The 24724-nt window shown below is 44.2% G+C and overlaps 1 protein-coding gene across 1 annotated transcript in view; it reads left to right on the top strand.

Moving 5' to 3' along the window:
* Positions 1–24724, top strand: part of LOC146860237 (threonine--tRNA ligase 1, cytoplasmic-like) — a 177998-nt gene that overhangs the window by 47269 nt on the left and 106005 nt on the right. The window contains exons 5-7 of the mRNA XM_085644066.1: positions 10259–10380; positions 19592–19709; positions 21666–21730. Of these exons, the coding sequence (XP_085500192.1) occupies positions 10259–10380; positions 19592–19709; positions 21666–21730 (305 nt within the window). The remainder of the gene's footprint in view (positions 1–10258; positions 10381–19591; positions 19710–21665; positions 21731–24724) is intronic.

Below are 24724 nucleotides of genomic sequence, written 5' to 3'. Positions count from 1 at the left end.
CCTCTGCAGCTCCACCGGACATCTTCGGAGACGACGCCGAAGCTTCGGGGCAAACACACACCGAGCAGGAGGAAGACGTCGTCAGCGCTTCCGAGGCCGACGACTCCGACGTGGAGGACATTACACCAGCGCAGCGGGCCGTGAGTACTGTGCCCCCTCCCACCCCCACGCCGAAAACCAAAGAGACTCAGGTTACTCCCTCGCCTGCCGGCCTGGGCAAAACCAAAACCAAAACTTCGATCACCCCACCTTCGGGCCCGGTGTCGAAGCTCCCAAAGTCTCATGGCAGCTCGGGATCGAGCCAGCCAACACCCGGTGCCGAAAAACAGCATCCGGCACCGAAGACTGCAAAATCCAGCTCGACTCCGAAACCACCGGTGCCGAAGCCTGGACACTCGGTGCCGACCAAACACAAACACAAATCCGTCGGCACCGATGCTCCGGCGCCGAAACATCATTCGACGCCGAAACACCCGGAGACCTCAAAAAAGCATGGCGCACACAGACCATCGAAACCCCCGGTTCCGAAATCACCGGTGCCGACAGACGACTCAACACCATTGGCTCTGTTTACACCAGACCCTTTACAAAAGACTTTGTCCAAAGATCCAAAGACTGGGCTTTTGACTTTAACTACCAAGAAAAGACGCCTTGATGCTCCGGCTCCTCCTCCTCCACCCAAAAGGAAGGACTCTGCTACTTCTCCCCTCAGAGTGCCCTCCCCACCCCCGCCTCCACCTCACAGGTCTCCGCCACCTGTACCTCACTACGATCCGACCCCATCCCCAGATCCGGATGATGGGGATCCGGACAATTACCCGGCGGACGCCCCAATGGATCCCACTCCACCAGGGACCCCAGATCCATGGGAGGATTACAATAACCCTGATATACCCAATGTACCTCAGGACGACCTATACCCATCAAGACCGTCTCCTCCAGAGGACTCCTTAGGGTTTCACCATTTAGTACAGAGAGCAGCACACTACCACGGGGTGGACATGCACAGTGAACCAGTAGAAGAAGACTTCCTACTGGATACATTTGATATACAAGACAAATCCACTTCCATTTTACCCATGCTTAAGGGTGTCACCAAGCACGCTACAGAGGTGTTCAAAGACCCTGTCAGAGCCAGAGTACTGAACCCTAGAATAGAGAAGAAGTATAAGGCGGCACCCACAGACCCTGCTTACATCAAGGGCCCTGCTCCCCTAGATTCCCTAGTTGTCTCCACAGCTAGAAAGCGGGCTAACTCCCAATCCTCAGGAGATGCCCCACCGCCAGACAAAGAATCTAAACTTCTGGACGCGTCTGGTAAACGCACCGCCTCCCAAGCTGCAAACATGTGGCGCATTGCAAACACACAAGCACTGCTTGCGCGATATGATAGAGCACACTATGACGAACTAGAGGCTCTTATGCAGCACCTTCCAGAAAAATACAAGCACAAGGCTCATGACCTGATACAGGAGGGTAAACTAATTACAAACACCTCCATTAAGTGTGCCCTCGATGCAGCCGACACTGCTTCTAGGGCCATAAATACCAGTGTCCTGCTTCGCCGCCACGCCTGGCTCAGGATCTCAGGGTTCAAGCCAGAAGTCCAGGCATCCATACTCAATCACCCCTTTGACCAGGAAACACTCTTTGGGCCAAAGGTAGACGAAGCGCTCGAAAAGATGAAGAAAGACACAGACACAGCAAAGTCTATGGGGGCACTCCAAACACAAGCCTCCAAACGTTCCTTTCGACGCTCGTCCTTTCGTGGCACAGGCAGAGGCTCCTCCACCGATAACGCCTCTACCTCCTACAAGTCCCCTCCTCAAAATACCTTTTCAAAGGGCAATCAGAGAGGTGGTTACAGGGGTAACAACAATAAGGGCAGGGGCAAAACCAACAACACCCGTTCTGCCACCCCCCCCGCACAATGACTCCCCTCCGCTCCCCCCAGACCATTCCACTCCGGTCGGGGGCAGACTACAAAACTTTATCCACGTATGGGAGTCCATAACATCGGACAAATGGGTGACCCAAATCATTCGGTCAGGGTACTGTCTCGAACTAACATCTACCCCACCCAATATCCCACCAAGGCACCGTCCAATGTCTCAAGAACATTCCACACTGCTCAAACAAGAGGTACTCTCACTCCTCCAAAAGCACGCTATAGAGCAGGTCCCCGTCAATCAACAAAATCTAGGGGTCTACTCCCTATATTTCTTAATACCAAAGAAAGACGGGACCCTCAGACCCATTCTCGACCTCCGGCCTCTAAATGCCTACATACATTCAGACCATTTTCACATGGTCACCCTACAGCAAGTCCTCCCACTCCTCTGCCAGGGAGACTTTCTCACAACCTTGGATCTGAAAGACGCATACTTTCACATTCCAATACACCCCTCTCACAGGAAATACCTCAGGTTCGTGGTGGACGGGCAACATTACCAATTCACGGTTCTCCCCTTCGGGGTCACCACCGCACCACGGGTGTTTACCAAATGCCTAGCAGTAGTAGCAGCACACCTCAGACGTCAACACATTCACGTCTTCCCTTACCTGGACGACTGGCTGATAAAAGCCGCGTCCTACGACCAATGTGTGCAACATACAAACAGCACCATCCAACTGCTCCACCAGCTAGGCTTCACGGTGAACTACCAAAAGTCCCACCTCATACCATCTCACACAAAGCAATATCTCGGGGCCACGATAGACACCTCCAAGGGTATTGCCTATCCAAACTCAGCCAGAATCACAAGCATTCAAGCCTTACGCAAAACATTCCTTCCTCAACACTCTCTTCCAGCAAGAGTGTTTATGAAGCTCATAGGAATGATGGCGTCTTGCATCTTCATAGTGCCCCATGCAAGACTCCACATGCGTCCACTTCAAGAGTGCCTAGCACAACAGTGGAACCAGGCCCAGGGTCAGCTGACGGATCTGGTGTTGGTGGACGGCCGCACACATCACTCTCTGCAGTGGTGGAACACCACAAACCTTTCCAAAGGGCGGCCGTTCCTGGACCCGGTTCCTCAGGTGACTCTAACAGCGGACGCATCGCTCTCCGGCTGGGGAGCGCACCTTCTACACCTCACCATGCAAGGTCTATGGACGCCACAGCAAAATTGCTCCACATCAACCATCTGGAGCTCTTGGCGATCTTTCTAGCCCTAAAATCTTTCCAAAAACAGATTTCGGGCAAAGCAGTCCTCATTCGCACAGACAATATGACTGCAATGTATTATATCCAAAAACAGGGGGGGGGACACTCTCCCCAGCTCTCCCGCTTAGCCCAGAGCATATGGAGATGGGCAATTCCTCAAAACATCTTTCTCCTGGCACAGCACGTTCCAGGCGTACAAAACACCATGGCAGATCTGCTCAGCAGACAAACGCAACAACTACACGAATGGGAACTGCATCCACAAGTTCTTCACCCGTTCTTCCAACAATGGGGGCATCCTCAGATAGACCTCTTCGCCACCCACGAAAACAAAAAATGCCCAAGCTTCGCCGCCAGATACCCACACCCATTGTCCAAGGGCAATGCGATATGGATGAACTGGTCAGGCAGATTTGCATACGCCTTTCCACCTCTCCCACTAATTCCATTAGTGGTCAGGAAGCTACAACAGCACTCCCTCACACTCATTCTGGTAGCTCCGACATGGGCCAGGCAGCCGTGGTACACCACGCTACTACAACTGTCAGTGGTACCACATCAAAAACTACATCTATCCCCATGCCTCCTAACCCAGAACCATGGAGAAATCAGGCACCCGGACCCAGCTCAGCTCAACCTGGCGATCTGGCTCCTGAAATCCTAGAATTCGGATACCTTAACCTTCCCCCTGATTGCATGAACATCATCATGGAAGCCAGACGTCCTACCACTAGAGCATGCTATGCCGCAAAGTGGAAAAGATTTGTAATTTACTGCCGTAACAATACAATCAACCCTCTAGATGCATCCATACAGCACATCATATGCTATCTGCTCCATCTTCACAGGTGTAACCTGGCATATTCATCCATACGCCTACACCTAGCAGCGATCGCTGCTTATCTACAAAACAGACAGCATTTATCACTCTTCAGAGTGCCCGCTATTAAAGCCTTCATGGAAGGCCTTAAACGCGTAATTCCTCCCAGGGCACCACCTTCCCCTGTATGGAATCTAAATTTAGTTCTTACACGACTAATGGGTCCGCCCTTCGAACCAATGCACAAATGTGAGCTACAGTTTCTCACCTGGAAAACAGCTTTCCTTGTAGCGATCACTTCCCTTAGAAGGGTTGGTGAAATACAAGCGTTCACCATACAGGAACCCTACATACAAATGCATCACAGCAAGGTCATACTTCGCACAAATCCGAAGTTTCTGCCCAAAGTCATTTCCCCCTTCCACCTCAACCAATCAGTGGAATTACCTGTCTTCTTTTCGCAACCCCAATCTGTTGCAGAAAGGGCCTTACACACACTTGATGTGAAAAGGGCGTTGCTATACTACATACAAAGAACGCAACCCTTCAGGAAGACTAAACAATTGTTCGTTTCCTTCTCTCCACCACATAAAGGCAACCCCATTTCTAAATCAGGGATAGCTAGGTGGATTGTAAAATGCATACAAATTTGCTATCAAAAGGCAAAGAGAACATTATCTGTTCCTCCTAGAGCCCACTCTACAAGAAAGTTAGGGGCTTCTATGGCTTTTCTAGGGAACATACCCTTAGATGACATCTGCAAAGCAGCCACATGGTCTACACCGCACACCTTCACAAAACACTACTGTGTAGATGTGCATTCCAAGCAGCAAGCTAGGGTGGGCCAGGCTGTACTAAAGACACTTTTTCAAACAGCTGCAACGGATACCGGTGGTCGCCGATAAGGTTGGGTACTGCTATGTAATCTATGCTAAGTGTACAATCTGCAGCTCATATGCCTCGAACGGAATATGCTACTTACCAGTATGCATCTGTTCTTGGCATGTAGAGCTGCAGAGTTGTACACGCCCACCCGCCTCCCCGGCTACCTGTATCCGTTCCAGTACATCTTATTTAGATACAACACATGGGTTTCTCACTGTTATTACTACGCTCCATCATTTCCCTGTTGGCGAAAAACAATCTGAGGATGGAGCCGAAGCCCATGCGCAGTACGGACCGAAGGAGGAGTCACCAAACTCGTGACTTCCAAAGACTGTCCAAGAAGAAAAACAAACTGCAAACATCCGGGCCCAACACCAGATGGCGATCTATGCTAAGTGTACAACTCTGCAGCTCTACATGCCAAGAACAGATGCATACTGGTAAGTAGCATATTCCTTTTGTGCTCTAACATTTCTGTGTGTCTCTGCCTGGTTGTGGATTGACTGTCTAAGGGAGGAGGTGAGACAGCAACAGGCTGACCTGCATCTGGAGTGTAGGGGGAGGAGTAACCACAATAGGTGGAGAGGCCGGGGTTACTGCCGTAAAACAATGGTCCCATCTCCTGCTGAGTGATTGAGAATCCAGACCCCCACTAATCAAAAGAAGATGTCACTGGCAGGAAGGCACCCAGAACTTTTTTGAACAGGGGTCAGTGCCCCCCTGAACAAAAAGACTTCAAAGCCATTTAGGGGTATAACTATGAGAGCTGAAGCCCCTGTACATTGGAGAATTGCTTGATCAAGATTGAACAAGACTGGAGCTACTTCATGGTCAAGAGGAACCTTTGCCAAGGAAGAAACAACTGAAGAGACTGAAGGAAAGGACTGACCCTTGCTGTGTGTTCTGGGGCTGGCCTGCAGTTTGCTGTTTTAACCAAGGAAAGGCTAAAGGGACTTTGCTGTGTCCACCTGCTTGAAAGGACTTTGCTGTGCTGTGTCCTGACGTAACTTATCCCCAAGGGCCCTAGCTGAGCTGTCTCTCTGTTGCGGAAACTCCAGAGCACGAAAGTCTCAAGGAGAGTCTCAGCACCGCTGTGTGTGTGTGCTTTTTGCAGCCTGAGACCCTCGTAAGGGGTGCCCTGTGATGGTGAGCACCTGGAGTCCAAGCAAATCTCAGCGACGCTGTGTGCGTGTGCTTGTTGCAGCCTGAGCCCTTCGTGAGGATCGTCCTGTGATCGTGTGCATCGGAGTCCAAGTGAGTCTCGGCGACGCTGTGTGTGTGTGGTTTGTGCAGCCTGAGACCTTCCTGAGGGTTGCCTTGTTAACGTGCACACTCGGAGTCCAAGTGAGTCTCAGCGACGCTGCGTGTGTGTGTGCTTTGTGCTGCCTGAGACCTTCGTGAGGAGTGCCCGGTGATCATGTACCTGAAGCTCAAGAGAGTCTCAACGACATTGTGTGCGTGTGCCCTGTGGCAGCCTGAGATCTTCGTGGCAGTAGAGGCCCGGACCGGCAGCCCCGGAAGAGCTGAGCCGCCGGCCCGAGCCTGCCGTTGCCTGAGCGGGACCTCGAGCCAACCCCGTCGAGGGAGGGCCCGAGTCCCATTGCCCAGAATTCACAAAGATTGCATCGGAGGCCCAAATCGCTGGAAGAGGAGAGTGAGGTCACACCCCCCCCAGGTAATGTGTGTCAACGCCTGGGGCGGGGTGGGGGCTCGGAGGGAGACGCTCTCGGCCTCTCTCATTCCGGCAGCACGAGCCTCTGCTTTGGCTCGTATTGCGGCACGTACTTGCCAAGGGAGTGGCTGTACCGGGGCCGCAATGCGGAGCTGCACTTCTTGTTACACCACGCCCGTGTTGGGGACAGCTGTTGACAGGCTGACTGCGAGTCAGCACGAGTGTTGGAGAGACCGCCTAAGGCACCGTGATTGGTGCTGGAGTATATTACGCATTACCTTATTGCTGCATAACGGAGTACCTGATTGTCGTATTACACATTGCATCATTTCTGCATAACGAACTACCTGATTAGTGTATGGCACATTGCATTGTTTCTGCATAACGAACTACCTGATTAGCGTATTACGCATTACATTATTCCTGCATAATGAACTACCTGATTAGTGTATTAGGCATTGCATTATTTCTGCATAACGAAGTACCTGGTTGTTGCGTTCCGCATTGCATTATTTTTACATTGCAAAGTGCCTGATTGTTGAGTTCCGCATTGCATTACTTTTCCATTGCAAAGTGCCTGATTCTAGCATTACGAACTGCATAACATTGTATTAGGACTACAGTGGAATGTTTAGAAGTGCTCATTAATATCGCCAGAACTTACATGGGCTGGCTGGCCTAACAACCAGCCAGGAGGAATATTACAAATACTCATATGTTGGATTTATATTGCGTGGCCTTATCGTATATCTTTTTATATAAAATTTATACTCGTTTTTATAAAACTTGTGTTGAGTTCATTTGTGGTGTCGTCATTCGGTTGCTATGAGCGTGGTTGCAAATACTTTACGCATTTGTCTCGAAGATAAGCCTGGCTGCTCGTGCCAAGCTAGCAAGGGGGGTGAGCGGTGGCTATCTGACAAGGTGTCCTTCCTTTCCCTGACGTGGAAACGCGGGTCCCCATTTGGCCTAAGGTACCTACCTCAGCCAACCAGGGATCCTGGGTCTAAGACTGATGTAAAAATGTTAAGATGTATATTGCATTTCTTATAACTTTTTTTTTAATTAAAACTGAATAAACTCATTAAGAATACAAAATGTAGAACATCATGAAACATTCACATTGTATACCCCGTCATCAATGTAAAATCACACGTGAAAAAAGGAGTCCTTCTCTCAGGTTGATAATTACAATAAAGAATGACTTATTAAATTTCAGTTCACAGATGACTTTACTGGCTTGCCCAGTCCTCTAGAGGTCCTCAAATCCTTTGAAATCTCTTCTGACTGAATCTTATATCTACATTTCAATAACCTCTCGAGTATAATATATCCAACATAATGTCTTATAGTGATGTGTTATAGAGGATATCCGTATTTGATGGATCTACTCTAATGGCTGTTGGATCATATCTGGATTACGAATAATTTGTTGTTTATCACACAAGTAAGGGGTGTAAACCTCTACATCACCAGGCCTGAATTTATCAAGGATGATGCAGTCAGCCCATATCTTTCTACTATCACCATTTTTAGGTCTCGCCTGCGATGCAGCGCATGCGCTGCTTTGCCATGGCATGATCTATAGTTGTTGCTTTTTTGTCCGGCTTCTTTGAAAGCGGGGTTGGTGTCCACCCTGTCTCCCTTATGCCCCACCCACTCGCCTAGCGTTGCAGCATCTCTTCACGTTGTGTCCTTGCTTTCACTTTCACAAAGGCAGCGCGTCGCACTTTAATTTTAGCGACCGCGCGCCTTGTTCTGATCAGCTGAAAATGTGCCGCTATTCAGCGCGCCCAGTGTTTATAGAGCCATCGCCGAGGCTCGAACCCTAATGACGCCCATGCTCTTACTGTGGCTTGATTCTGTCACTTCATTGAAGAGTCCTACCCTGACTTGACATAGGCTCAAGCAGCTGCTGACGCCATGATTGCTTGTGCGAAGGCAGGACACCATGAAACGGAGGATGAAGAGTTTTCATTAAAGTCTGTTGGGTCCTGAGGAGACTATGTGTGCCATCATTGGATTACCACAGGGGGCACAGAGGAGCCTCGAGTAAGATGCCACCGCAGCCCTCCTTTCACCGCTCTTCTACACCTCAAGCACTCTTGGTTTATTCCTCACAGTCTGGCAGGCAGGCATGTTGTGAAACGTTGCATGGTGGAAAAGGAGTTCTGGCTTCATCATGTTTCACTGCAGTGACGTGCGCACATCAATGCAATGTAAACATAGAGTGAACAACTATTAGCGTAATGGGTGGTGCTGTGCTGAGGTCAAGATACAGTGGTTTGTGACCGGTAACATCACTTTTCCCATAATTGTCAGGGGCAGAAACTTCAACATGAATAATTCTGATAAAAAAGAGTCGTGTCAGAGTATTGGTGTGTCTGGCTAGAAGATGGAGAGAAAGACTAATGTAAACACCAAGCACTTATTTTAAACTGTAACCCCGGCTGGGTCCCTTCCAATGTACGAAAACACATGTAGGTTTAGAACACAACTGTCAAAGCTATAGCAACACTTTAACTTGCCCATTTGGGCTGCACAGCTGCTAACCGAGACCGATCTGGACTAAGGCCCATTCACAGAAGAGTCAGCACTGCAGGTCTGGCTGGAGGCTAGGGTGCACCAGTGCTGCTCTGTGTGTAGCTGTGACTGCATTATGTCATGTCATGCTGATTGCTTTCCATTTGTATACTTTTGTAGCAATCTCGGCACGCCACGCTTTAGCTTTAAACATCCAAAGCAGGGCCTGACGGTGGGTGTGTGTCAATGGGTGGTCCTTCCCTCTTTACGAAAAGAAACCAATCAAGGCTCTGGTTTTATCTCACCAGTGAAGTATGGAGGAGAGGGCATTTTAGCCTGCCGTGTGTTGCTAAGGTAACGTTTAATTTTTGATGCTTAGTGCTTTTGTAACTTGATATCTTTCTTGGACCTCTGCTTTTGCCAGGCCAGCCATCCTTTTCCAGGGCATTCTAAAGCATGCAGCTGAAGCTGGGGACATTTGATAAGTGACTTAAACACATACTTGGCCCCGCGCTGATACCTTCAAAACGTGCTTCATTTAAAGACGTTCTTCCTCATGGCCCTTCGACTTTAGATTCTTGTTTTGTGAAAAACTATTCAACCAAATACACGAATCTGTTGAAATAAATCAGTGTTTGAGACAAAATCTATTAATTTTGTTCAATGTTTTCTAATCCCTGAGAAAACTGACAGTGTTTGAATTTCTTAATTGTGTCGGTTATATACTAGTTAAGCAATTGAACTGCAGTTTCTGCAGTATAAAAAAATCTAATTCTATAGGCCTTGTGGAAATATTGATTAACATTTTAGCATCTAACACGAAACCAGATATACGACGCAGAACATGTTGGTGAATTCTAGCTCGTACATTTACATACAGCAATTACAACCCCAGTGTGTCAGTTAGGACTGTAGGTTAGTACTTTTATGTTTCGTTAGAATGTCAAAGTTGATCTTCAATAAATGTCTCTATAAAACCTATATATTTGCAACAGTGTCTTGCAGGCAGTATAGAGCGAAGATAGATTTGATGGTGATGAATGTGAAATTTTGTACAACAAATGTAATAGTCTTGAAATTAGTTTGAAAACTAAAATAAGCAGTGGAAAGCTTTGTTGAGCTTGATCAAGGTGAGGCACATTATAATCTGTTTGAATTGCTTTCTCAAACTCTTTTCATTTATGAACAGGTATACTGGCACTCGAGCGCTCACATCCTTGGAGAGTCCATGGAGAATTATTATGGTGGCTGCCTGTGCTATGGTCCACCGATTGAAAACGGATTTTATTATGACATGTTTCTGGAGAACAAGTAGGTGATTGTATACAATAAACCTACATTTCATTTGTTGCGGTGTTTATTCTACAGAGTGTTTTTAAATCTTTAACTCTGACAAAAGCATGAAAACAAAGCAGTGATTTTAATGCCTCTTAACCACCTTGAAATTATTTATGAATTGATTTACTTGTAGTTTAGATTAGTGCAAACCAAGCCACTGAGGAAATATGGGTATTTTATATAGCTCAGGAAGGAAAACAAATTATGCTTTAAATCAAAATAAAATTAAATGCGTACAGCATTTCTTTTTTTAAATTCTGCAAGCGTAGATTACATCTTTAAGTCTGATGGAAAGCAGCTTATGTATGGTGAGTGCCCTGGAGCAGCAACTGTGGGGTTTGTGTTGAGATGCCCCACCTCAACAGCAGCTCTATTATTGGGTTTAAATGTGATGTGCTGCTACTTAAACACTACTGCCTCGAGTCTCCTGTTTACATTGAGCTTTTTAAATTAATGTTAAATTAAATAAAATGTTATTTGCTGTATTTAAAGAACATTAACCAAATCCTGGCCATTATTTAATTCTGTTTTAAATTAAATGTAACTTCCAACCTTAATACAACCTGTACGCCAAACCTAACCATTGATTCATGTTACTTAAATTGAATCAAGTGAATTATTCTTAGGCTAACCTGAATCGCACACTGGTCCATTCCATAATGCATTTCAATTTGAATTCCTTTTTTAAATAGGGTTAACTTGCTTGTGATACATTGTGATTGTACATGCATCATATTTTCATAACATTATATTAAAGTTGATGATAAAAACCGGGAAAATTCCAGGTCCGAATGGGTTACCACCTGAACTCTTTAAGCAAAATGCAGCACTATTTAGCCCTCATCTGCTCAATTTGTTTTTAGAGGCAGACGGTGGGTAGCCTCCCAAAAGATTTTCGAACGGCCACAATTGTGGTAATACCCAAGAAGGATAGACCGCTTCAGAAATGTAGCTCATATCGACCCATCTCTCTTCTCAATATAGAAACAAAGATTTTAGCCAGAATATTAGCTAACAGGCTCACCAGAGTCCTAGTTAGCCTCCTCCATCAGGACAAATCAGGCCTTATGCCAAAGAGATCCACAAGACTAAACCTTCGGAGGTTGCACAATTGGCTGGAGGTAGCGAGCACCAGAGCACTCATCCTGTCACTTGATGATGAGAAAGCATTTGACACTGTCCACTGGCCTTTTCTTATGTCCGCCCTGGAGGAGTTTGGATTCGGCCCTATATTTAGGCGATGAATAGCTATTCTGTATGAAGGACCCATGGCTAGGAGACGGGTCAATGGAGTAGTTTCACAGGAATTTCCAATAGAACGTGGGACACGTCGGGATGCCCTCTGTCCCCTCTACTCTTCGCTTTGGTATTGGAGCCTTTTGCCTGTGTCATCTGAGCACATCCAAACATAACAGGTTTCCGGGGTAGAGGGGATGAGTCCTTGGATGAGCGCATATCACTATACACAGATGACATCCTTCTGTATGTCACAAATCCCAGAGAGACGCTCCCGAGTATCCTAGATAGCTTCAAATGCTACGGCGCACATGCAGGGTATAACATCAACTGGGAGAAATCCTTCCTCTATCCAGTGGGACAGGATGGAGGATCATCTGGACACATTGGTCGGCTCCAAATAACGACTAATGGAATAAAATATCTTGGAATTTATGCCACCAAGAAAAACAGAGGCTCTAAACTGCAACCTCTATAGAGTTCTTAAAGATTTTAGCACCGATGTAGAAAGATGGATGTCTTTGCCACTAACGCTGCTCGGCAGAGCAGTGCTTTACAAAATTATAGTACTCCCAAAATTCCTATATAGCATTCAAAACACATATCAACTGGTCCCGGAAGAGGCATTTGTTAAAATTGATGATACACTAAGGACGTTCCTGTGGGATGGGATACCCCCCAGAGTGGCACTTTCAACATTGCAACGCAAACCATATAAAGGAGGCATATCCCTGCCAGACATAAGGGCTTACTACTGGGCGGCTCACTTGTTCGTGGTAAACGACTAGGAACATATGCCGGGTGACCACCCCACATACGCACTGTAACGCACACAATTCGAAAAGCCACACACACACACACTACCTTTACGGTGGGAAGGGAGTTACTCAACTTTTATTGGCCACACAAGTGGTGATAACAGCATGGAGAAAAGCGGAAAGGCAAATGAAGTGGAATAACTGAGCTATGAGGAAACCGCATCTTTCGGTAGGGGGAGGCATTTTCCTTCTTCCAGAAAGAGTACGATATGCACCAGACACAATACTATAACTACTTGCAGTTGGCACATGCTTGGAGTGCGCAGCGTATAGACATAGACACTCTCCCCGAGTATGCCCCTTTAGATGGACGGCTCGTAATGGCCGAAATCAAGGAAAAGGCAGTCTCCTGGACATATCGGACTATAATGAACAACAAACTGGACTCCTTCTTGAAACTGTGGGCGTAATGGGAAGTAGAACTAGGCGAGATAGACGACCTAGACTGGGAAATTGCGCTGATGCACCCCCGGGAGGTAGCTATTAAGTCCCGTCTTAGACTAATTCAGTTTAAATATTTGCACAGGACTTATTATGATTAAGCACAACTGCATCTCATAGGGAGGGCTGAGACACCCAACTGCCTTAGATGCAACATGACTAGGGGCACTTACTTCCATACGATATGGGAATGCCAGCACAAACAGAAATATTGGGGAACCCTACTGACGGAGCTAGAGGACATACTAGAGAATAAGATACCCCTGCACCCCAAGTTCGTTTTGCTGGGTGTATATATATAGAACTTGATCTTCCCCCCAAAAAGCTAACACTACTTAACTTAGGACTAATGGTGGCCAAACGAGACCTGGCGCGCAAATGGGGAACCGCACAAAGTTCCTCAATAGATGAGTGGAGGAAAGGAATGGACATGTATCTGTCAGGGGAGAAAGCAACATATATGGCTCTTGGCTGTCCCAAACAGTTCCAAAAATATGGAAACCATGGATAAACCATTATGGTCTCCTGATAGATGACTCGCAGTGAGCCCCCACGGCCGAGGGATAGCCGGGGGGGAGGCGGGAGGCAAGGGCCTGATAAATAAGGGAACTGAGTTATCATCTTTAAAGGGTTATTTGTTACTGTCATATATACTACTGCTTTTGAATGGGAATGTCATTTTGCTTCTTGGAAATCTCCACTGTATCTGTACTAAATTCAAGAAAATGCCAATAAATATATTTATATAAAAAAAAAAGTTGATGATGAAATTCTTCTGTTGAGTTCTCAAGATATTCTTGTTATTAATAAAATAAGCATGCTAAATTCAAAAAAGGAGCAAGCATAAAATTCCTAATATTCTTAGGAGCAACGCAATCAAATAAGAAATCGTTTAGTGTCTTGCTGCCAGTTCTACACAGCCTACATTCTAGTATCCCACAAATTGGTGCATCTGTCAGGGTACCTGTCTTCCACTGTAGGGAAGTCTTTAAAGTTCAGGCCACTGTTCACAGCCTCAAGCTATTGGCACCATTGCAAAAGGAATAGTTTAAAGAGAGAATGAAACAAGGACTCCAGACATTCCTTAAAAGTCTTTGTTTTCACTCTGATTGGTGGAAGCTGTCAGTCTTGTTCTTATCAAAAGCATCTAAGATGTGATGTAATTCTTAGCACCTATGCTACTATGCTGTGTGTCTCAGACTAGCTTCAGGGAACAGATGAATGCATTATCTATGTCAGGATTGTGCTTTCTGAGACAGAATAGACCTAAATTCACCTGTAATTGAGGGACATTGACTAGGTCTATGTGTAAATGGTTGATGTGACCAAAAACAAAGTCTAATGTCATAAACTATCTGAACAAATCTGTGTGGTCATCCTGTTTTACTTTACTTGAAATGGTATAAATAAGCAATTCTACCTTGATTAATTGCTCTTTGTAGTTTACGTCACAATAAATAAGTAAGCGATCCACCCTTGTATAATTGCTCTTTCTAATTTGCCCTAAATATAATCAGACCTCGATTTACTCTCCTACTCGTTTCAAAAGCGCTTTACTTCTAGGAACCCCTTTACCAAGTAAGCCAGTCATGACTTTTAGCACTGTCTCTTCATTTAAGTTAAGGCTTATATTGCACTGTGTCCTCTTTTGTCCTACTCAAAGCCTGTCTTTGAGAGTATGAGAACGTTTTGGACAAACTCTGCAAACTAGCAAAATGACTGTGTTTTTCATGTCCAGGTTTGAGTTTCCATCCCCTCACTTGAATACCTTTATACTTTACATTACTTACTAATATGTCCAAGAAACTATTGTCAATTGTCAAGTTCTGGACAAGATGCACAATTTCCAAACTTACCCCCTGCTAATAGGGTTACTACTTGATTACTGTGTACATTATGTAAAGATTTAATAGATTCCTATAGAGACCCAAACCGGTTACTATACTATAACACCTTTGCGTATTAATATCCTGTTCACGTGTGATCCTAGCGGCTCCCTACATGTATCAAATTGGGTGTCCATAACCAGTGATTCAGGAAAAGAGGATTTCCATGTAATGACAATCTGATGATTCCACCAAGGCATGAGCCATATTGTGATTCTGACCACTGTCATTTATTACCAACATTCCTATGACCAAGACCCACTAAAGTGTTATAAGGATACTGTATACACATCTGAATCCAATCACTGAACAGCAGGTAATGAATAATATTTGATTCCGAGGTAGACAGAGAAACTGCAAATCTATCGTTAAAGTAACTTGCTTCCTTTTCTTACCTAGGGTGAACAATACTGCCACAGTACTGCAAATCATCCTCAAAAACACAATCCAGGCAGAGCAGCAAAGTGGTCCAATTGGCAGGAAAGGCATAGTGAAGTCAACAGCACCACTGAAGAATGTTCCCACTGCCACCACTCATCCTTTAGCCTAGGTGCTACATGATTATATTGGCAGTCACCAGCTGGTCCTCTTCTTTGCTCCTGGGTATTTCTGAAGCTCACTCTTGTCTGTGACATGGAAGGCAAAATGACCTTTGCGAGGTTTGCAGGGGAAGTTTAAAAGTCCTCCAATTGGAGTTTTAATGGAACACCACTAAGATAGACATGACATAACATAGGGGCACATGCATTAACCATTTTGTAATCGCAAACCGTGCGAATTGCAAAAATCGGCTATTTGCGATTGCAAAATGGCTTTCTCAGACGCATGTACTTTTTTTGCACTTCGCAATTAAGGAAATCACATTTTTTGGACTTTTCTTAATTGCGAATGCAGCTAGGGAATCACAAATTGCGATTCCCTAAATGCGATGCATCATGCATTCGCAAATTGCGTTTTCGCAATTTGGAATCTCAAACTACCATCAACTTCAAGTTAATGGTAATTTGCAATTCCTTTGAAAAATGCAAAGAAATGCATTTTTCAAAGTGCATTGTGGTTCATATACATGCCCTTAGGGCATGTTTGTGCACCACATGTGCATAATTACATGTTTTTGGGGTGCATCAGGGTGGCCTTTTGGCCCCCTTGCACCCTTGAAATTGCATGCACAATTTGCGAGTACCTGTTTGGTATTCGCAAATTGCAAATGCAATCCCATTCATTCCTATGGGCCTCTTGGGCTCTTAGGAATGAATGGTAAGCCGTTCCTTAATAGCAAATCACAATTTGTGATTCGCTATTTAGGAATATGTGCGAATTGCAATTTTCTTTGCAAAACCTACATGCATAGGTAATTGCGACTCCTTAATAGCGATTCATTAATAATCGCTATTAAGGACTCTCAATTCCTAACTTTGATGCATGTGCCCCATAGTCTCTAAAAGTGCTTAAAAAATCACACAGTCAAGGTACCCCAAATGAGCCCCATTATTTTAAAGACCAATGACTATGAAAGTGATTTGGCAACAACATTTAAAGGGGGGGATTCTCATTTCATTGTTTTCCAGTTTATCCCTTCCACCTCTCACACCATGTTTAGGGTATTTCTTCTATTTTTGTTGTTGATGTCCCAGTGATAAAATATTATCTGACAGGTTCCCAATCAACATGGAAGTGCTGCCCTCTGCAACCTTCCATTTCTGCTGCACCGATATGCTTTGTTTTGCCCTCTCACATAATAAAGTGTGTGAGAAAAGCGAGGCAGATTTTAGATGCTATAAACAAGTAGCTTACTTGCAAATATGTTTGTATTCATAAGAACGATCTGTGAATTAAAGTGGAAACACCACAAATGTATTGGATTCTTACTTATGAATTTCTTATTGATTGATATTGATTTCTTTATTCTTAGCTGAAGTTATTTGGTGAAATAGTGGGTTTTTCATGGATGATGTGAATAAGATTTTCAAGCAAAGTTTACATGCTTCATATGTTTACAAAGATAAATGTGTCCCTACCCCATTCAGTCTCTGTCTGCTCTGTCACGGCGGCAGCTTAATTACAGGAACCATATTCTACTCTGCCAGAAAAGGGAGTTTACTTTCAATGAAACTATTAAAGAACTGCCAGTACCATAACCTGCAAGGTGACTTAAGGATCACAATACACATACCTTACTAGGAGGAATTCCTAGTTGGGCAAGGGGCCGAGAGGAACTCTATGAGGGAGTACACCCTCCCGTAGGTAAACACTAGATCACTATAAGTACTCCCGTAGTAGACCAGTCAGCAATTATTATCTATTACTAACTATAACGGACCAGAATGATGGTATGCCCTATCTGAAGTATATAACACCACCTAAGTGTGGGGAAGGAAGCAAGTCATTTCTGTTATTATATTCCCTCACACACCCTAGTGGTGTCGTGCTTCATCATCGGGACACCCCGATGCCTAAAAGTCAGGGTGGGCTCAACCAATATTTCAGGGAGCACTTACTGAGATGATATTTGGCCAGGGGGTTAAAGATTAGGTGGTGTTATATACTTCAGATAGGGCATACCATCAATCTGGTCCGTTGTAGTTAGCGATAGATAATAATTGCTGACTGGTCTACTACGGAAGTACTTATAGTGATCTAGACTTAAGGATCACTCCTATGTTATGTTATGGTAATGAACTTCCCAAGCGCACAAGTACTCGAAGGTGTCAAGACGCTGGTCACAGTTTGTTGGGCCACTTTATTGCATTTATTAGATAAGATGCCTAACTCTTGGATGCTTGCTTAGGGAAGGGAAAACCATACTAACAACCAGTCCTAGATTAATGTCTGAGACCGATGTAATTCTGGATGGAAGAAAACTAGCTTCAAGTTAAATTGACGTAAACCTTTCTTTTCTTTTGCTCTTTCTCTTTGTTGTGAAAGAAGATATTTCAAAGTAAAGTGAAGTATTTGGGAGTGAGGGGAGAAAAGTGTGTCCATGAATGCTGAGATGAAAATGCTGAAGAAGACAGTCAAATGTCAACACCATATAGGAAATGTTCAATATATAGCCATTAAAAACAGATCTTTACTTTAATAAACTAAAACAAATAACCATAACAACAACAATAATTATATTTGGTTGCTGAGTGCAGTTGTGAGTGCATTACTTAAAGGGTGCTATTTGGCCAGTAAGGATCATCCAGGGCAGTGGTTCTTAACCTGTGCTCCGGGGAATCCTGGATGTGCGCAAAGCCTACTCGGAGGATCCATGACTACTTAGAAAATTAAATACTGTCAACAGATTAATAGTGTATAAAAATAAAGAAGCAAAATGTAATGAGGAAAAGTTTAAAACATTCTGTAAATGTGGAGGAATTTGAAGCTAGGGGCAAATAATTTGGTATCCTCAGATTAATTTGCTGGAGCAGTGCAAGTGCTTCAAACAGATTATAGTATGGACTATGAGTAGCCTAAACTGAATTAAGAAAAGCTCCAATCATCTGATTACGTTTTATTATGTTGCATATTTGTTTGTGAAGTAAGTAAAATATTTCATCATTTGTGTAATTGTTGGATTAAAATATATTTTCGAGAAGCAGGAGAAAGAGAAAGTCAAGAGGGTGTGTATTAGGACATTGAATGTTGAAAGCAGTGGCCCAGTTTACATAGGCACAAATTATGGTTGGAGGTCTGTGCCCCTTCATCCGATAAGATTAGTGGAATAAAGTTTCCAAGAGTTGTGTCTTGTAGTTCTCAATCAGCAAGATTTGCCATTTTTTATTGGTTTCTTTTCAACATAGATATCACACCAAAGAACAACAAGCATTGGCATAGCCAATAGGTCTCGCCTTTGGGACCTTATAAGTGTTTAGCCATGCAACAGTTGCATAACTAAATACTTATAAGGTCCCAAAAGCGAGACCTATTGGCTATGCAAAGCGGCCGCAAAAGTAAAATTAATCGCGGTAAAGCGCGGCGCGCGCGCCCGTGCACTGTAGCTCTAGGCTGGCCTGGTAGCACGTTTTGAAGCCCTCTCAATAAGTCTCGCCAGACCAGCGCATGCGCTGGGTCAGGTGAGACCTAAAAACAGCTGATACAAGTTTCGCCCAGTGGCCAGTTGACCGAGGGCTTTTTCAAGGCGAAAAAACAGTTGCTTCCAGGGCCGCAGAGACCAGGTCGATCGGACTGCTGGATTAAAACTATAGGACCACACATCTGATATTTGGCCTTGCAGCTTAGTGTCACTAGGGCTTCCGATGGAGGGGGGTGAATGCTGCTCAGCTCCTGCATCTCAGGGAGAACCAGGGGCTGACTTCAGCTCCCTTTCACAGCTTGTGCTGTGAATATTCAGCAGCCCTGCTAGCCTCTGCTAACTGTAGAACATTCACAACAAGCGCTGAGAACAGATGCTTCGGAGCTGTGGGGGATTTCAACTCCTTTGGGCTCCAAGAGGCCTTTGTTTTTCTAATTAGAACATTCTGCCCTCATGGGGCGAATGTTCCAATAGCTTTTTAGCCAACCGAAGCTGGGCTATACTGGTCAATAAAGGCCTGCTCTCTTGTTAAAGGCCCTCAACTTTGACTCGGACATTTAATGCTGGAGCTGGCCTTTAATGGCTGGTATAGCCCGCTACCATCAGTTACAAAGCTATATAATAGTATTATTGTTATTATTAGACAAACACAAAATGGAGTGCAAGCCTGGCATTATAAATTGTCCTAATGATCCAGATATGTTGGGCTAATATGTCCTATTATGAATAAAAAACTGTGCGCCCATTAAGTGGAGAAATAACATTGTATTTTTTTTTCCCATTAGGGGCGTGTCTAGTAATGAATTTCCATTACTGGAGAACATGTGTAAAAATATCATTAAAGAGAAGCAGGCTTTTGAACGACTGGAAATAAGCAAGGAGGTCCTTCTAGAAATGTTTAAGGTAATGTATAAGTTATTCAACCCGCTCATTCATGGAAGTCCATGGTGAGTTTTCAGAAGTCCACCATTAGTAGATTACAGCATTGCAGCTTGGGTGCTAAACTCCACTCCTTTGAAATAAACTTTTATGCCAGGATAAATGTAATGTAGAACTTGGTTTGATATGTGGTCACCAGTACTGGCCATTCCCTTCAACTGTGTATCAGAGCATTATTGAAATTTCACAGAAACAACTTCTTTTGTGCCTCCACACTCATCCTTGGGGAGGGCGTACATTTGCTCTTCAGTGACTTCTTCCACTTAATACCTACAAACTCCATTTTTCCCTCTTCTGTCTCTTTTACGTGCCAGTTTCTTATCCCCCATGTTTCTCTGATGCCCCATTTTCAACTGCTGTACCCTTAACTCCATATGCATACTTTAAATTCCCCCATCCTTCTCCCTGCCACTCAGTTTGTCCCTCTTCTTGACCTCTCCTTTTCCTACCACTTATTTCGTCTTATTCTTCCTTCCGAACTTGATCTTGAAATCTTAACCAATTGATTGCTTGTTTCTGCCTCACAGACACTTAGCTTTTACCACTGCACTACCGGTATGATTGTAAAACCATAGACAATATAGTAACAATTTGCACTGGTCACAGTGTTGGGTTATCCTACTTCACAGTGATTCTTGTTGTTCCTTAAATCTCTGTTTTTGTTTCAGAAGAGCCCTTTGTGACATACCTTAATCTCTATTCACGTTCTGGTTGCCGTTATTTACTTCTGTTCTCAACAACACTTCCTCCTTCAATGATATTGTTGGTGATTAGGGTCCTGGATCTCCTTGACTGTATGTTTTGGAAGAGAAGACTGGAATGAGTTTCAAGAGTAAGGGATGTAAAGAGTAAGGGATGTAAAGGCTATGACAAGGCGAACTGTTGGAATGATGGGGGTTCTTTGAAGCATTACACCAAATAAAGTATTCACACGTGTGTGCAATGAACTTAGCACATTCATTCCATGGATTTGCTCTATCTCAGATCATAAGATTCCTCTGTACCATTTAAGAGAGTATAATGTCTGCAGTTTTAGAAAGTAAGATCTTCTTATTGGTAGGCCATTGGGCTTCGTTCACCTATGCTATATGAGCCCACATTGGCATTTATTAAACTGAAATAAAGTACTGGAAAATGAGCATATTCTGCCACTATTTCATGCCGTGTGCATTCTTAACCAGTCAGTCTCCACTCCACCCTCACACTCTCCACACTCTGTCACCCAATCCAACTCGGCACCCCTCCGCATAGCTTCAGACATGCCTTGTACTCAGTGAGGCACCTTTAGCACATCCCCAGGTTTGCAGAGTTAAGCTATGCACCTCTGTGGTCACACTAAGCATGCTCAGGGCCAACCCTTAGTCATGCTCTTCTTGTCCTCTGTCCTGCCCTCCACATCTTGTTTAGGACAGAAATGGGCCTTTCTAGCTGGAAATCTGAAGGAATATCTCTGGGACGGAGGAACTGTATCTTCAAATTTTCTGCTACCTGCCAGTGTCTGTGAACAGTCTCGGTTAACAGGGTGACTGATGCTTTTTAAATCTCTACCTGGATACTGTTAGTTGAAGTACTGCAAGGACTAGTGAGCAGTACACAGCTGCAGATACCCCAGCCCAAGTCCCACTCTTCAGTATCTTCAGCTTTCTGAACTTAATAGAATTACCCTGTAGGGTGAGCTAAAGAAACCGAGTGGAGAGTTCCAACTTTAAGGAGTCTGGTGCACCATTAGTTCTGTTATGTTAAAATGGAGTTTTATGGCAGGTTGTGATATTTGCTTTTACAAGTTTAGCACGCCTGCATCAGTTATTTTAGCTACTGTTTTGTGGGTTTCAGATGTTTCAGTGCTCTAACTGTTTTTCTATCCAAGCACAATTGGCATCATTATGTAATTTGATCTATGGTCTCTGCCTTTTCTTGTAGTATAATAAATTTAAATGCCGAATCCTGAATGAAAAGGTTGATACTCCAACAACTACAGTATACAGGTAAAGCTAATAATCAAGTGTGCGTTTTGAATACTTTAAAATGATGCATTGTTCTTTGTTTTGGTGATGCCAGTTCATTGCAATATAAATAAAATTAAGCATTTGATTTAAAGGTACTTCTCTACTTATGGGACCCAGATGAAGAAATTTAAAATCATCATAATAAGTACAAGCAAACTAGGCATTTATGATTTAATCGTCAGTGCGCTGCTAAATCGACCATAACAAGGCGTGTTTAATATAAAGCAACCTGCTAAAAAAGGGTCCCTGTCTGTTGAATGTCATGGTAATATTCCATGTATGTTTTAGCATGGTTCTTGAACATCAGTAACAGCCTTGGGTTGTAGTTAAAGTTTCCTTAACTGACTTGGTGTCTTGAAATCCTCTGTGGTGAACTTCAGGTAGCAATAAAGCTTCAGTAGCTGACTGTAAGTGTGGCTATTTACTCTATAATGACTGTCGTGAATTTTAACCTCCCACAATCTGCAATGAACTGCATCCTCACACATACAATATGTGGTGTTAATTCTCTTTTAACCGTGACTAAACCTCCAGTACCTTACTGTGAGTGTGACATAAGGCCTTATAACTGATTGTGCCCTTGACTAAAGTTACAGTAGCTCAGTTGAACTCATGAGCTGATCCTCTATCTGCTGGATAGACTTGGGTTAATATCCCCTTGGTGTATTAATTGTGCCTCCAGTGTATTGCATTAGTCCTGTGTTGCTCCTAGACAGACTCCATATAGCACTAATTTGGTGGTTTAATGCAGTTTCCAGTAAACCAGATATTTCCCTCATGAATAGTCTTTTGGTAGCTCTAAAGTGTCTCCAATTAGCTTTTCCTCTGTAGATTTTGTTTAGACTCTCTGATGCACTTCTGTGGTGGCTATAGTGCCTTCAATGAACCGATCCACTGTTGCTCCAAGGTAGACTTGGGTTAACACCAATGTTCCCTCGAATTTCTGTTCTTAATGTGCGGCATTAAAGGTGCTTTGTGCAATACAGTCATGGTTGTGTGCACTGAAGACAAGCAACAACTTAATATGCAAGTATGTGCCATGCGCAAGATACTACAATTAGTGGCATAGCAAGGGTACCATCAGCCTTAATCTAGCCAGAAAAAAATGACATCCCCTCACCTTTGAGTTGGTATTAAAAGATACCCATTACAGGGGTGCAGTTTGCTCCTTGCACATCTTGGCCCTAGAGACACTGAATCATGTGCCCTAATGATTCTACATATCATTCCTCTCTCTTCACTATCGTCATGAATCTCTTATCTCCTCCACGCCCCTTTACTTATCCCTATCCCTATCCAAATCCACTTCCACTCTATTTCTCTCTTGTCCTTATCTCATTCCTCTCTTTTTTAAAGTTTGTGTCTTGTTTTATTGCACCTCTTTACTTACCTCACTTTTCTTTCTCCTTTTCTTCTCTCCTCTACTTCTCTCTCATCCTGCCTCCTCTCTTAAATCTCCATCCAACCATTCTCTCTTCCCTAAACTCTCTATAATCTCCATGTCCTCTCTCTCACTCTACCGTTTCTCTATCAAATATATATCTTGACTATATTGTGCACCATCTCTGACCTCCTTGGTTGTCACCCTTGTCAACCTATTCCCTTTTTTGGAAATATGTTTGATTCAAGTTTTGAGTTTGTAACATTTGAAGAACATAACTACAAACCCCACCGCCCCCTCAGATGACAGTTCTTAGCCAGCAATCATGTGCATTTGAATTTCGTTCCCAAGGAGATTTAACCCCAGTGGTTGGGTTTAGCTTTACCTAGACTCTATTTCCATCCAAATAAAGCCTTTTTATCAACATTAGAATAAAGAAAGACCGGGAAAAAAAGTATAATGTTCTACCCTATACTGTTCAGTTTGAATGCAGCTCTTTGATAACAATTCATAGGTGTATTTGCTATTTTTGGATTTTAACTTATGAACTGCAGGTAACAAAAGGCTCTCTGTGACAGAAGCAGTACACCACTGAACTATCCACACAAATACATTTCTGTGATTTGCTTGGTACACCTTCTCTGCAGCAGGCATATTAACCCTCTGCACTACTTTATGATAAGTCAAAACTGCCACTAGACAAAGATCCATCTCTCTCCAGCAGGATCATTATTCCCCAGAGTTATCTTACCATTATTATTGTTGCCTGAAAGCTGCTAAACACACACCCCAACCCTAAAACCGGTTTTGCCGCATTAGGCTTCCTGAACTCCTGTATTTGAAAGAGATCTCGGGTGCGATAATGAATGAAAAGGAGGCCTGGTAAAAAGCCAAATCATTAAACAAAATAATCCAGTTCGACGTGTTTGTTTCACACTGCCCAGGATTGGGCTCCTAAAATGCTCCATTCCTAAATCATAGGACGCAGCAGCCCCTTTGTCTTTGGTGCATGTCCTGGGCCTCCTGCAGCGTAGCCTGCCACGCACAAAGGAGGAATGTTCACACCTGCCGAAGGAGGAGTTTTCACACCTACCGAAAGATGAGTTTTCACACATGCCACATGGTGTTGGCGAAATATCCTTTTATTATTCCTTTTGGGTCTGGAAGTGGGCAATGCGCTCCCAGAGATAGTTTGGGTGCACGAAGTGGCAAGACTGCATGCTCACGCGCAGTCTAAAGGGAACATAGGCTAGCACTCCCTAATGGCTTAATAATATCTCCAGTGGGTTGGTCTTTTGGATGCCACTGACTGAGATCCTTTTACTTCAGAGGTCCGAACCATGCTCTCCCAAGGGCGTGAACTCCATCACCTTCAGCCACACCTCCAAACTCCCATGAATTGACTACCGCTGTGTTCACTTCACCTTCAAATCCAACATCCCATGCTGACGCCCGCATTGGCTCCAACGCAAGAATTGGAACAATATCCCTAATGTCCAGCTCGCCACCGTCCTCAGCTGCTCCGCTCCCACCACGACTGACGATGACCCCACCACCGCCGCCCGCACCCTACATAACTGGATCACCAACTG

This window comes from Triturus cristatus, chromosome 3_1, assembly GCF_964204655.1.
Source record: "Triturus cristatus chromosome 3_1, aTriCri1.1, whole genome shotgun sequence".
NCBI lineage: Eukaryota > Metazoa > Chordata > Amphibia > Caudata > Salamandridae > Triturus > Triturus cristatus.
This window is presented reverse-complemented; position numbering and strand designations above follow the sequence as displayed.